Here is a 15,393-nt window from a genome sequence, read left to right as displayed (position 1 = left end):
ATAAGCTGAAAGAGAAATATGACAACACCACAGAAGACCCCGTCCGTCTCTGGGACCAGCTCAGAAACGCCATCTACGACTCCGCAATGCTCGCCTTTGGGAAGAGAGTGCGGAAAAACGCAGACTGGTTCGAGGCGCACTGGCTAGAAATGGAGCCTGCAACAGGAGCCAAGAGAAAGGCAATGCTTGAGCACAAGAACAACCCCTGCCCCAACACCCGAGACACCCTCCGTGCTGCCAGGAGTAAAGCCCAGCGGTCAGCCCGCCGTTGTGCTAACAAATACTGGCAGGACCTCTGCATGGAGATCCAGTCAGCTGCTGACCAGGGCAGGACCAGGAGCATGTATGAGGGGATCAAAACGGCAACGGGTCCATCATGCAACAAAACCGCCCCTCTCAAGTCCAAGACCGGTCACACGATCCAAGACCAAAGCAGGCAAATGGACAGGTGGGTCGAGCACTACCTAGAGCTATATGCAACTCAAAACACCGTCGCAGGAGCAGCCCTTGACTCCCTGCCTGACCTTCCCCTCATGGAGGAACTGGACAGCGCACCCTCGCCTGACGAGCTTGCGAAAGCAATCGACGCTCTAAACAATGGCAAAGCACCAGGCCAGGATGGCATCCCCCCTGAGGTACTGCGGCATGGGAAACACACGCTCCTGCAACCGCTGCACCAGCTTCTGAGCCTCTGCTGGGAAAAGGGCCACATCCCCCAAGACATGAGGGACGCCTCCATTGTCACCCTCTACAAGAACAAGGGGGACCGCAGCGACTGTAACAACTATCGGGGCATCTCTCTGCTCAGCACCGTTGGGAAGGTGTTCGCCCGCGTCGCCCTGAAACGGCTTCAGCGCCTCGCCTCACGAGTCTACCCCGAATCGCAGTGTGGCTTCAGGGCTAAAAGATCCACAGTGGACATGATATTCTCCCTCCGCCAGCTTCAAGAGAAGTGCCGCGAGCAGCAAAGACCTCTGTTCATTGCCTTCTTTGACCTGACCAAAGCGTTCGACCTGGTCAGCCGGAGCGGGCTATTTCAAATACTGGAGAAGATAGGCTGTCCACCAAAACTGCTCACCGTTATCCGCTCCTTCCATCAAGACATGCAAAGCACAGTCCGCTTCAACGGCACTACCTCCCAGCCATTCCCAGTCAGCAGTGGAGTGAAGCAGGGGTGCGTCCTTGCACCAACCCTATTTGGAATCTTCTTTTCCATCCTCCTCCAGTATGCCTTCTCCGACTGCGAAGAGGGGGTATACCTCCGCACACGGCAAGATGGTAGCCTCTTTAACATGGCAAGACTGCGCGCCAAGTCTAAAACCTACAACATCCTGGTAAGAGAACTACTGTTTGCAGACGATGCTGCCCTCACTTCCCATAGTGAGGCAGGACTCCAGCACTTGGTGAACAGACTCTCACGTGCGTGCAGGGACTTCGGGCTCACGATCAGCCTAAAGAAGACAAATATACTAGCCCAGGGAACCGCCGTCGCCCCCTCTATCACCATCGAGGACACGCCGCTGCAAAATGTCGACTCCTTCACCTATCTAGGCTCAACCGTCACATGTGCAGCAACACTCGACGCCGAGATCAGCTCGAGGATCGCCAAGGCTGCCGGTGTGATGGCGAAGCTGTCGAAACGCGTCTGGGATAACCGCCTTCTCAGTGCAAAAACCAAGGTTATGGTGTACGAGGCCTGCGTCCACCTACACTAGGCAGGAACGACGACTTAACACCTTTCATCTACGTGCCCTCCGGCGGCTGCTGCGCATCAGGTGGCAGGACCGGATTCCAAACACCGCGGTCCTCCAACAAGCCGGCCTCCTAAGCATCCAATGCACCTTGATGAAGAGGAGGCTATGCTGGATCAGCCATACCTTCCGCATGGACCCCCACCGGCTGCCGCGGGAAATCCTCTATGGCGAGCTGCTTGAGGGACGCCGGAGTGTGGGCCGACCCCTGCTGCGCTACAAGGACACTTTCAAACGTGACCTAAAGGCGGTCCGGGTGGATCCCAACAGATGGGAGAGTGCAGCAGCAGACCGAGCCACCTGGCGCAACACCATCCGCATAGGGGTTGCCGAGGCTGCGGCGGAGGAGCAGGACCGGGCCTCACAGAAGTGGGCAGCGAGAAAGTGCCGCGCAGCTGCTCCACGCACCACCCCACCATCCTCAACATTCATCTGCGTGAAATGCCAGCGGGAATGCCACTCAAGAATAGGGCTCTTCAGCCACTCGCGCTCATGCGTCCAGTACAGGACCTAATCCCCCCCTACGCGTCGACCATCGCCTTTCGAGACGAGGATGCTATATTTCACAGCAGACATTCAAGGCAAATGTATGTGGTTGTTTTAAATATGCAGTGTGGAACTGTCATTGTTTGATATTTTATTTGACAGTAAACATCAATTGGGCACGCCAATCAACAGCTTCAAGCTTCTTTTTGAAGAATTGACGCTCTGCAACCATCTAGTGCTCCTATCTTGAATTTGCTGGCAAGTCAAAGCAAAAGAATTGGCCAGGCCACGGCACATATCTTGAAAAACTCGTATGTCAAGGCACCATTGTACATATTTTGTGCTGGGACATTTTTTTTTAAACTTCACTCAGAAGCGGACACAGCCGCTCGTTTCTTCAGGGTTGTCAAAATCGATTCCTTCACACAAGGAGCCCTGCAAAGCAAAACATTTGTAAGTGAAGGTCCAAAGTGCCACATTTGCTGTGAGTGCAAAGGTTGACAGAGGCACGCTTGTAATGAGATGTGTCTAATAAAGGGATGAAGAGGAAAAAGAAAGCTTGGCTGGATGTCATCCAAAATACTCACAAACAGCCGCTTCCTATGCGAGGCTGTAAGGTTTAAAGAGAGAACCAGACACAAAGAATAGAAATGTAGAGACAACAACGAGACAGATATGAACATGCTTTTCGTGAATGCAAACATTTTCAGTTGAGTTTAGAATCCTGCTAGTTCATGAACATACATGCAGACAAAGAAAAATATGGCAAATCACAAGCTTCATTTTCTTTACTTATGTGAGCAATTTGTGTTCTCTTTTTGCACGTCAGGAGGACAGTGTTTCCCTTACATCCGAAAAATGCTATGGTCTCATTATCTAACGCCAGGGGTTACTCAATCTGAATTGGCGGCCCCGGGCCACATCCAGCTCACCAGCCGTCTCACTGTGGCCCCAAAACTGTTCTAGCCCTTTCCCAGATGGGATGCAATCAGTTTGGTGCGCACATGACGGACCCATTCAGAGCATTAAATTCAACTGTTAAGCAGTCACTCAGTAAAGTCCAACTAAGCAGTGCGCCTCGCTGTTGGCCTCTCACGTTGTCCGAGAAACAAACGAAAGGGAGTTTGTGAAATTGGACACCGGACCCGAAGGACAAACTATCTTAGTGCTCACTAGGATGAGGCTAGTACAACACTATGGGGATGGATTTAACAAGAGAGAAAACAAGGTCCTGGGTTCTTCTGTTAGCCGGGGAGAGCGCGGGATCCTGGAGATCAATGCGCCAGTGTATTCTATACTCCTATATGTTTGAATAATATAAGTCAATTTGGCTCCGTAAACGTATGATGTAGATAAAGCACCAAATACCGGTAAGTGAACTCCATTTACCATTTTGAGAACGTTTGATTTTTCGATTATTGGACTATGATGTGTTTATTCAGAAAAGAGCAAGAAGCAAATTGATTCGACGATCATTCGCTGATGTTAGCAGGAACGGTGAGTGGAGATTTTGAGTGCAAGTCTGAGCTCTGGTAATTACAGCGTAATTTTCCCCTTATGTCAGCGTAATTTTCCCCTTATGTTTATTCGTCATATTTACGCATATCAATCATGAACATAGATACTTCCCATTACCTGAAGTGGTGCCCTTCCCTCTTTCAGAATAAAAACATTAAGCAAAGGGAGCACTTTGTTAACTGTGTGGATTTCACTCATTTAAACATCTATCCCTTTTGCAAGTACACTACAGTATTTGATTATTGCTATAATCTATTTGTTGTTTGGGTACACTTATCAATCCGTGTTTGCTTATTTCTTTTCTTAGAAAGCACAGAGTGAAACATGGCAGGGGTGGGGGATAGTTGTAGATGTGACGAGTGGGATGGTAGGTGACAACATGGCCGGCGGGTGAGGCGACACTGACTTGGCTTGACCGTCCCTCGGGCATCAAAGCCGACGGCGTGGGGGCGAGGGGCAGCCAGGGCTGGTTGCCGGCGCTGTACAGCCGGGGACGCTTGACCTGGTCGTGACTTGACAAGGGTGTATAACTATTTCGCCGGAGTAAGAGGGTGGAGTCCTTGGGGATTTGACCCTGGTGGGTGCGGGGGGGGAAAAAGAAAATGTATAGCTGGGAGGAGGAAGGGGGTGCACAGCTGGGATACCTCACTGGACACACTTCGAATGTACAAAAAGGAGGAAGAATGGAAAGTAATAGAATCAGGATGCAACCGGCGCGATTCCTGGTATCGTCATCAATTTCAAGCCAAGTGCGGCAGCATGGCCAGCCATGAGCTCTCATTAAAGCTAATCCTCACCTCAGCAAAATGCAACATTCCACAACGAGGAAGGAAAGGAAGAAAAAGAGGTGCAAGAGCAATAGACTTTAAAATAAGTATGGAGGCTTGCAGTGGAGTTTTGACGCTGGCAATGTAATCCAAATTTATACCGTGTACAATTCGGAATGTGAACCTTCACTTACCCAGTAATGAAGTCATAAATACAGTAAATATTTGTGTGAAACATTTGTAAGCCATGAATATAAAACATTTGTTAAAAGAAAAAAAAAGGGCTTGTTCATTTGTGCCATTGATTTTGTCCAAACTTCATGATGGGGACTCTGTGTAATGCAGATTACATTGTGGCATAAAAACATTAATTCAAAACAAGAAATTCCTGTTGCGTTTGTGTTAACAAACCTGTCATCGAGCCGAGTGCTTCCCAACGTTTATTCACGCAAGTAACACATTTACATTACAAAAATCTAACGGCACACCCCCTCCCAAAAAAAAAGTCTTCTACTAAACTCATGATGCTCTTGCTTATGTTTTCTCACAAATTTAACTTGCTCCGTGTGAAATCTGGACCCGTTCAGACGTAAACGATATACTCACAAGTGGTCTGTCGCGATGCGTGTTCACTGCCTCCACATTCAGATAAAACATTTCCACTTTACAGCCTGGAAGGGGGCGAGAGAGAGAGAGAGGGAGAGAGAGAGAGAGACTTAAAACAGTAAGTCCCTTGCTACCTGCTCTATAGTGAAAAAAAAGAGCAATTGACTCCCCCGAAAAATGTATATAATAAGTAGTTTCACTGTAAATACACAACAAACTATAATCCCAAATGACGTAAATAGCATTTTGATCTAATATTATAAATGTAAACAGTAAACAGTTCAGATATGGTTTCAGTTGAGAAAAAAATAAGCCAAAGTGTGCATGCACATGTGACAAGGCCTCTCTCCATACTAGGCTAAACTCCCTGGTGTGGTGTTCCTCCCTGGCAACCAAAGATGTTCGTCTCTCAGTTGAGATTTAATATTTCACCTTATTTCTTTATACCGATTCTTTCTTTCCTGTTAGTTGCGGGTTTAGTGCCATCTAAGAACGGCGATTGAAAGAGAACAAAATTGCAAATAGCTGAGTTTTTCAGAAGATAAAAAAAAAGGTGTGTTTGTGAATAACATTGCACAAATCAACCGCGGTTTACTGTCAACTAAAACTAAATCATAAAGATGATCTCTACCATATGCCACTGGGGTAAGTTTGAGGACTGTGTGGAGCGGACATTTCATGTAGGGCAGATCCTCTGGGAACAAAACGGGGACAAAATCAGCTTCACAGTCAGCATGTGGGACAGGCAGCGTATAAATAAAGTGTCAAGCGCCTCGGACTGCACACACCTGCACTTTTGTCCAGGAAGTAGGCCAGCAAACAGCGCATGACTGCCTGGTGGCAGACCACCAGCACGTTGCCTTGTCTCTCCAGCTCCATGATGACCGGCTCGAGACGCTGGACCAGGTCCTGGTACGACTGGAGGAGCATGCAAGTCACCTCGAGGGGTTTATTTGAATCAGACATGCAGAGAGCTCATCTTTTGTAAAAAAAAAAAAAAAAAAAATCAAATAAATAAAAATCATCAAATCTTTAGAAATGCACAGGCAGTGTTTTGAGTCACTTTTGAACATGCTCAACTTTTGAAGACGCCTGGCAAGACACACACACATGCACACACACATACATACATACAAAATAAACTGCATTTAAGGTTAGTTTTTATTTATTAGTTGTTTTTTTTTCAGCGCAAACTCTATTTACAAAAGTAAATTATTTCGAAAAGAATCCTATGTTTTAGAGAAAATTAAAAAATTGGTTTTCTTTTAGTTTGACGAAAAAACACTTGTGCGGGAGTTAGAATGCTTTGAACGCCAACGTTTATATGACTTTTGAAGAAATAGTTCAACGGATGTTTTGTGGTCCACCTCCAATCTTTTATGTTAAGGGTGTTGGATTAAGGAGAGTCCATGGTAAGGATGTTTTGTGTTTCGGGTGTGGCGGGTGTATTCAGTCACCTCTCCGCCTGGGTAGCGGTAGTGATATTTGTCTTGGTCCCTCAATGCAAACTCCTCTGGGAACGCCCTTTGGATCATTTCGTAGGTCATCTCCTCGCACACACCCTGGAAAAAAAACCCAACACAAAATACCTTCACATACGAGATCTTATTGCAAGCTGTGGGATTGGACATCACGCCGCTGACCGCGTCAATTTCGTTGAGTATCTTCCACTGTTCGTAGGGGACGGCCAGTTCCTCCGCCGTCTGTATGGTGCGTCTCAGCTGGCTCGTCCACACCTTCAAGTCAGACAGCTCATGCTCCTCAATGAACTTCCGCAGGGCCCGGGCGAACTGAAAAAAAAAAGTTCAATAATTGATAAATAAATACACAATAAATACCTCATAAAAAGATAAATAAATTGTGCCATATCTTACAGTGACGCCGTAATTAACTTGCGGTTCCTGAGCATCTTAATTAGTGACTGAATATGATTTAGGGATGGCGATGTGTTGAAGTTGATACCAATTGTTTAACGGTAATAAATCTGTGAATAGGTAAGCCGAATTGTCGAAAAGACAACTCAAGCCAGTCGCCACGCTATCATGGGGGCCAATTTCAAAATAAAGCTCTAAACAGGCTAATGCACTGGCGCCAATGTATTATTTGGTAAGCTTTTATTTGGAAGTTAGCTTTTGCGTTGGCAGTGTGTTACATTGCGAGCATGTTTGCAGCTTCCTTGACATACATTAATGACTGAAGGCAGAAAAAAACAGTTCTATCATTAATTTTTATTTGAATTTTTTAAATTTGATGTACCCAAAGCACTTAAGAAGTCATAAAAATGTGTTAGTATTACTAAGTGCAAGAGAGAAATAGAACAAGAGCGGGTACGGAGGGCTCATGTGAAGTCCCGGTATGCCATAAAAAGTCCCGGTAGAGGCTGAAATTGAAAAGTGATGGTACTCCTTACCGCTGCGTACTGACCCACTTAAAGCACTGCTGCTGTTCTTTTAATGCTATGACAGATGAACAATCACACTCTATACTATTGTAATTTATAAAAAACAAACAGTAATTATGTTTTTTTCTAATATAGTGTAAAGAATTCAACACGTTTTGCCACATTTTTTGCTTCAAATCAATAGCCTTGCATAGAGACAGTCACAGCTCCTCAGTGAGCTGCAGTGACATATGTCATTCTTGGCACAGGAAAAATAATATGTGCCTGTGAGTATTGTTACCAGTTTCCCACGGGGAGAGAGTTCTGAATCTCCTCCGATGCGCCCCTCGACGTTATGGTCACTCTCGCCATGGCGACACAGGTAGATGGAGTGGGAGTGCACGTGGATGTTCATGAGATAGTAGACAATTTTACTCTGGATGTAGTCCTGCACCCGGTTCACCAAAAAGCGGCGGCCCACATTCACCACTTTAATGAAAGACAGGTCCCTGTGGAGAGAGTGGTCCAGTGTCATCCTCTAGTGGCTGTTTTTCAAAAATTGGAAGATGACAATTTGGTAACTTTGATTTCTCACTACGTAGCAAAGCAATGTGATTCCCTGCTTTCAAAAGTGAACTTAAAAACAAAAATATTTAGAGAATTTTGGAAAAGGATTTGAATTGACTTTTTATAGCATAAGGAATCAGTCGTGAAAATGTGTGACACTCAGCTCAATGTAAAGCAAATGAGATTTGCAAACATAAAATACAAATCTAAAAGTGAAATAAAATAAAATATAAATATATTGTATAAAATATATATTTATATATTTTTTTTTATCCTGGACTTAAATTATCCTCAGAAGAGGATAGTTCGAGCGCGTTTTTTTTTTCCCCCTCCCTACCCAGCGTTTTCCTTTCTGAACTCTGACTGTAAATTTCCCCATTGCGGGACAAATAAAGGATATCTTATCTTATCTTATCTTATTGTAAACATGTTCCTTATCTTTTTGAAAAGGTCAGTAAAACAGTCAAAATACCTGAAAAAATGATTTTTAAAATGTACTGAACTAGAAAAAAACAACGACCTGTTAATCCATGTACTGTATATCCATTTTTTATACCGCTTATCCTTGAGGGAACTTCAACAAAAAAGAAGTTGTTTAAAAAAAGGTATTTCATACTATATTTTTGAAAAGAAATAAAATCATTTAAAAAGGTCTAAAACTATATATTTTTTAAAAAGGTAAAAAATACAATGAAACAACAATCAAAATAAATGGATACTGTCAATAAAAAATAACATTCATTCATTAAAATGAAAAAAAAAACAAAAACAAGCACCTTTTAATGCACTACAATCATGCAGGTGTCTTTGCCTTAAGTCTTACTTGTCATAATCATCAGGATCCAACGGCTGGTAAGTAACCTTGTAGCACTCGATCCTTTTTAGGAAGTCATCCATGACGCGCTCCCGGTGCCTCTCGGGATAGTCCGGGCTGGACACCTTCACTTCCTGTTTGGAGGGATTTGTCAGCATGTGAATCTTATTTCATAATATCACAGCTATAGAGTATGAATATGAAGAAAAGCTTTCAGACTCCTACCATGATATTCGCAGCAATGACTTCCGGGTCGTCACACACGGACTCCACAAAGAACACCTGTTGGCAAAAGGCCACACCACCAGCATGACTCCCAGCAAGGCGATGCAGAGACGCATAGTAGAGTGCCAAATCAGTTTGTCCATCTGCAGCTCTTGTGAAAGTGCTACATAAATATTTATTCTAGAGTATTGTATCGTGATAATTCAATGGAGCATTGTAATGTGTTTTCTGGCGTGCGCGTCTTGATCACCATGTTGATTTGCTGATGAATTACAGAAGACCATCACTAGCTGTTGCAAAATATTGGACATTTTTCAAAGAGGAAAAATAATATACACTTGTGAGTATTGTTTTATGCTTTGACGCAAGTGTCCAAATACAAGATGTTTAAAGGTTGGTAACAACGATTACATTGATGCTAGTTTCATTAGCATGTCAATGATGTTTTGCATTTTCGGTTAGCATTAAGCTAGTGGAATTTCCCAAGACAACGTTAATGTGGTTTGATTAAATACAATGCTTTTTTTTCTGAAAACATGAACAGGTAGTTAGGGTTAGGGTTACCAGTGTAGTTTATTGATTGTTCAAACACACCTTGAATGCATTTTCCTTCACAAACGTTTGAATGAGGTCACGACGCTCTCTTGTTGTGTTGGTTGCGTCAAAAACCTGACGACAAAAACTCTGTTTGGGTCATTTGCTCTGAGCAAGATGTGCTTTTGATGGGAGAGAACAATAAAATGAGAGAAGAATGAAGCAGGACTCACAGCGATTTGACCACCCTCGTCTGTCAGATACACCTTCACATCTTGCAGTGCCACAAGCGCACATTGCCTGTAAGACAGACAAATGGAAAGCTCCGAAACGAGTTGCGGACATAATTGGAAATCAGGGTTTCGCGCTTGTCCACAGATCATTATTGCAAAATGGGGGCGCAGAGTGAGATGTGGAAACATTTTGCTTTCAAGGCTGACAGAAAGATAAAAATAGTCAAAAAATAGTCTACAAAGCCACACAGACCGCAGGAGGTAACAGGTAACAGTAAGCAGCTCACTGGCTGAGCGGCTTCCCTAGAATTCAGTGAGTGACAAGTGAGAAAATACGATGCATTTAAGCATAGCTTCACAGACAATTTGCAGACTAACAAGTGAGAAGTGTGACAAGCAAACATTTGAATTAGGTGTGTTGGAGGTGGGAGATGTCTAAAACAGCCTTGATAGGAGCTCTCAAGGACTGGAGTTGGGCACCGCTGATTCAGACAAATCGGGTGTTTTGCTGCCGACATCTTGTGGCGTCCAAACCATTTTGGGGTGTGGTCATTTACTCACAGATTTCCATAATTTCCATGATATTGAACAGAAGGAATAGAGTGTGGAAAGTAGGGGCATCCCAATCCAACAGCATTATTTGTTCGACACCCCCCCCCAAAGAAAAAAGAACATTATATGGACCTAAATCCAACAACTCAGATCTTACCACTCATATACAAGCAGTCTATTCCAGACTCTGTTCCCACCTTATGGTAAATGTAAAAAAAAATAAATAAAAATCCTAATGACCTGAGGTAAACTTGAATTGTTATTTTTCACTTCCCTCCATCCATTTTCTAATCTGCTTATTGTCACAAGATGACTTCATGATGCTGAGGTTGATTTTATGGAACCCAAATGTTTGGAATAAATAGGTCAGATTTTCTCATACCTACTGTTGTTGACCGTTGTTCTTTGTTTGAATAGGATCACTTCATCAGGTCTCTTCAAACATTTCATACGAAGAAATAAATAAAATCATGTATCATTCTTGGTGATATCGTATCAGATCAATATCGATATCGAATAGAACTCCAGACTACAATATTGGGATTGTATCGGAAGAGAAAAGTTCTATGGGGTCACTGAAAAACATTTCTGGATCTTTCAGGTATTTTGATGAAAGCATGTTACAGACATGTTCTTCAGACCCAAGCATAATATATGTGCAAAAAGACTCCTGGTACTTCCATATTTATTTTTAGCTTCTATGTGAGCTAGGGAAAGTCATGCCACAAGTGACAGCTGCAGCTTTTGCTTTCATATTTGGGTCATGATTTAGCACTGGGAAAGCAATCCAACCCTGACACGATATCATGACAGCACTCATACACACGCACACTCAAGGTTGTGGTGTTACAGAGCAGAACTCACTTCCTGATCTTCATGGCCTCCTCATTGTCATGGCGAAAGAAGTCATAGGACTTGTAGGCTCGGACAGCCTCTCGGCGGTACACGCCCAAATTAAACACTGTGGGGACATGACAGAACTGACATTGACAACGGGTTTTACGTGGAGGCCTAACAAATCCTATTTTTAATCTGGTATCACACGGAAACATTGAGAGTGTTTAACTACGTACGTTTAGACCAGGAGTCGGCAACCCAAAATGTTGAAACAGACATATACATGCTGTATGTGTGCAGGAGACTGCACTGTCTCCTACATCAGAATGTTATTCATTCCTTTGTTGTGTGCTCACAAACGCCCCCATAGAATTTATTTTGTGATTTCCTGACTTGATTTTTTTGTTTTGGTGCATTATTTCGCTTTTCCTAGTGTCAGTGAAGTGATCATAAATTTCAGTTTTTCGGAGGCTGTCTTTTAACGCCTCTCGAGTTGAACGAGAAGAGAGAAGGCACAGAGTCGAAAGCAGACGTGTCTGTGTTTGTCGAGACTATTAAAAGCATACATAAAGTGTAGGTTTTAAAAAAACAACACCACAGCTCTCCTTTTTCGGAGCTGCAACATGTATCTATATCTATTTGAGCTATATTAGCCTACTATCAAAATCTTTTTCCATTTTCAAACATTTTTTATAAAGCTCCAGGGAGCCACTAAATGTCGCTAAAAAGCCTTATGAAGCCGTGTGTTGCGGACCCCCGCTTTAGACTGATGATGATGCATAGATTTTTATCAACATCATACTCAAGTACTTAAGCTAATGAATTTTATCCCATGCAAAAAAACAAACAAAAAAATACATAAGCATCTCAATTCAGGCTGAAATGATGAATTCCAATAAAATAAATAATTTAATTACAGAAAAAAAAGTTTCAGCAAAATGTTGCATCTAGCATGTTCTCTACACTCACATGTAGAAATTAATTGGCACAATCGTGGTGAGCCAGGAAGAATTAGTGTGGATAAAAGGGAGAATGTTCAAAGTCTGGGATCATTTCATGCTTAAAGATTGAAGATGAAGTGCAATGTGTCCACTGCAAGTCAGTGATAACTCTCATATCACGATCACCAACACAAACTATCAATTTTAGCTGACTGATGACAGCCACCCACCGCAAGTTGGAACAAACATATTGTATTGCCTTGAAACGGACAGACAAGGCTGCCGGTGCACTTACAGTAACATTGTGCTGTTAAAGAAACTGTAATAATATAACACCCCAAGTCAGCACAGTCATGGTCAGGGTGTTAACGGCCATAACTGACATCCAGGCACTCACACAGATAGCTAACGCTTAGCCAATTAATAGAGAGCTACTCACCTGCGCTCAAAAACAGGCAACTCTCCAGTTTCATTCAATGACACCTACGTCACTCACCAGCCCAGGCACCACCATTTAAAGCCACACACACATTCAAAGTTAGAGATACAGTATTACAGTGTAGAAAGTGAGAATGGAGACCGTAAGAGGAAGCTATTGTACCATGCCGCCCAAGAATAATCAATTGCAAAAGTACCGGTAATTCAAATTAAGATATTGCAGAAAACTTAAAGGAAATCATACGGACTGAACAATTTTGTTATTTTATTTTTTTAGAATTTGGATGATTATAGTTCACAGTCAATGAAAACCCAGAATTTACCATCTCAAAAAAATTGAATACAACACGATAAAGAATTAATTAAAAAAAACGTTTTTAAAATGAAAATGGGGTACGAATTGTGTATTCCTGTGTGTTCGATGAATGTGTGTATATTAAAAAAAATACATATCCCTCGGGTGGTGTCCGTCCCTCATTCAGCTCGAGTGCTCCGACCACCACAGGCACGACTGTCACCTTTACCTTCCAGGCTCTCTCCAGCTCCTCTCTGAGCCCTTGGTATTTCTCGAGTTTCTCATATTCTCGTGCAGTGACCCCCAAAATAGATGAGTGGTTGCAACAGATCCCGGGAACAACATCGGACATCTCAGTCCAGAAATGAGAGTCCAGAATGAGGGACGGACACCACCCGAGGGTGGGTGAGACGAGGAATTTATATATATATATGTATATTGGAAGTTAGCAAGAGTCACTGAACTGAATCTTTTAAGACAATGATGTGCATTTGTCATACTTCCTGTCGGGCCATTAAGCCAGGTAACGACACCACCCCCACCAGAAATGCCTCGTTGTACAGCCACACATGTCACGCATACCAGAAACCACCATTGTGTCCTACCTTTGGTGGGGACGCCAATCCAGTTGAGGTAGCGTGTGAGCTTCTTGGAAACGTATGTCTTCCCTCGGGCAGGCAGACCGATCATCACAATCACGGTAGGGGAATTTGTCATGTAAGACGCCCATGCTGTATGTGAGAGAGGAACGATGTGAAACTACATCAAACATTGCTGAGGTAATAAGTTACAATATCTATCGCTGGGAAAAATATGGAACTCACAATATAATAGTGTAGGTCCACATTTTTTTAAGGAACCATAAAACATATCAAACTACAGAATATCAAGCACATCATCCTTGAGATTATCTTCCAAGTCAATGAGTTTTCCCTATATTATTATGGTGTACTTGTTTGCTGTAATTTAGCTCCACAGTTCGTTCAACAATATTCTGACGTGATTTTTTTTACATTGAAATCCAACTTCATGACATGCCATGTACAGTATACCCAATGAATCGACTTACAGCATTTCTTCTCATTCATCCTCACGTCAGCTTTCTTGACGTGGAGGCGCCGGTTCGACATGAGCGATTAAGTAATCGCTTCTGCACACAAATCAGAAGATGCAGTGTTATATATTCATGATAAATATTCCTGTTGCTGCGGCAACCCACACAGAACGGTTGGCTGCACGAGAAAAGATTTTGCTGCCACATCATCGGCTCGACGACGAAGCCGGAATTAAACTTGGCAACATGCAGCATCTGTCAACGTCAGCACGTCGATAACGCTATCGTTTTTTTCATACCTCGTAAATTGAACACCCGGAACCAGAGTCACTCACTGGCGCTGGGTGAATGCAGGTCCCGGTCGCACCGTCCTTGGTTACCGAGCGAGCCAAGCCGGCTGGTGCCCTTCCAAGCCGACCGACGTAGGTGTGTGGCTTCGTCACATCGACTCCCCGAACAGTACCGTAAAGCTGCTAATAGACGCCCGCACCCGTCCCATTGGGGCAACGGGTTCTGGGATTGACTCGAACAACCTCCACATGGAGCCACTAATTTGAGCGCTTAAATTTAAGAAAATGGAACTGTTCTTTCTTTTAAGAACGATTCTCTTAAAATGTATCGTTCAGTTAAAGAAAATGTTTCCTCAAATAATGTTGAAAACCAAAGTTGATAAAAATCGAACTATATTGAGCCAGCTATTTTTTTCATGTATCACCACAAAGAGCCTGCCGTACATGTACATAGTTTTGTACATAGTTTGAGAATCACTAAAATAGTTGATTTTGATTCAAATATTTGAAACACTTAAGCTTTCAACACACACATATACATATATATTAATTAAATAAGACCTAATATCCAATGTTTTTAAATCCATTGTGTCACCTTATTTAAGGTACCCTACATGTCAAGTATTTGCTAGACATTTCATTTTAACACTATTTTTACAGTACATATTACATGATATAAATTGTTCTTGCACTGAATTTTAGCTGTTGTAATTTTTCAAGCCTAGAAAATACTCAGTATCCCACTTAATGCTTTGTTAGTGTGTACCAAAATCCCCTTTTTTAAATTGGATTGTTTGATATTTGTGGCCCAGAAGTTTACAAACACAGTATATCAATGTTTACTGCTATGCCAAACAAATTGTGGTTATGTCATGCATGTAGGCAAGTAACCTTCGCAAACCGAGCAAACTCCCCCCCCCAAAAAAAACCAGTACAGGTATTACCAGTGGAATTGAAACATTTTATTCTATTGATCATTATTATCAAAACAGGAATAACCCTCCCCCATTCTAAAAAAGTGCACAAAGTCTCCTAATATAAAATCCTTAACAAGGTTGCATCATATATTTTATTTGAAGTTTCAATTAAAAAAAGCAAAAAAAAC

At 42.8% G+C, this 15,393-nt stretch overlaps 1 protein-coding gene across 6 annotated transcripts; it reads right to left on the bottom strand.

Moving 5' to 3' along the window:
• Positions 1 to 2,324: 2,324 nt before the first annotated feature.
• LOC127607365 (6-phosphofructo-2-kinase/fructose-2,6-bisphosphatase 2-like) lies at positions 2,325 to 14,445 on the bottom strand. Of its 6 annotated transcripts, XM_052075586.1 has the most exons (17): positions 14,298 to 14,445; positions 14,014 to 14,094; positions 13,550 to 13,675; positions 11,298 to 11,394; positions 9,882 to 9,948; positions 9,709 to 9,783; positions 9,115 to 9,171; positions 8,899 to 9,023; positions 7,810 to 8,017; positions 6,772 to 6,918; positions 6,586 to 6,690; positions 5,917 to 6,046; positions 5,760 to 5,822; positions 5,129 to 5,193; positions 4,162 to 4,329; positions 2,825 to 2,847; positions 2,325 to 2,672 (listed from the first exon to the last, which is right to left on the bottom strand). In XM_052075586.1, the coding sequence occupies exons 2-17, from the start codon at positions 14,072 to 14,074 to the stop codon at positions 2,603 to 2,605; spliced, it is 1,587 nt and encodes a 528-aa protein (XP_051931546.1). In that variant the 5' UTR covers positions 14,075 to 14,094; positions 14,298 to 14,445; the 3' UTR covers positions 2,325 to 2,602. The 6 variants fall into 6 exon arrangements, with proteins under 6 accessions (XP_051931546.1, XP_051931547.1, XP_051931551.1 ...); XM_052075587.1 differs by lacking the exon at positions 2,825 to 2,847; XM_052075591.1 differs by lacking the exons at positions 2,825 to 2,847; positions 4,162 to 4,329.
• Positions 14,446 to 15,393: the final 948 nt, after the last annotated feature.

Source organism: Hippocampus zosterae, chromosome 9, assembly GCF_025434085.1.
Source record: "Hippocampus zosterae strain Florida chromosome 9, ASM2543408v3, whole genome shotgun sequence".
Taxonomy (NCBI): Eukaryota; Metazoa; Chordata; class Actinopteri; order Syngnathiformes; family Syngnathidae; genus Hippocampus; species Hippocampus zosterae.
This window is presented reverse-complemented; position numbering and strand designations above follow the sequence as displayed.

What these genes read in the sequence shown, in the direction of transcription:
- LOC127607365 (XM_052075586.1), bottom strand. Translation starts at nt 14,074, where the DNA reads ATGTCGAACCGGCGCCTCCACGTCAAGAAAGCTGACGTGAGGATGAAT. An exon ending in TACTCAACGAAATTGACGCG is followed by an intron (nt 6,691 to 6,771) that starts GTCAGCGGCGTG and finishes TTTTTTTTCCAG; the next exon opens with GGTGTGTGCGAGGAGATGAC. An exon ending in ACTTACCCCAGTGGCATATG is followed by an intron (nt 5,194 to 5,759) that starts GTAGAGATCATC and finishes GCCCCCTTCCAG; the next exon opens with GCTGTAAAGTGGAAATGTTT.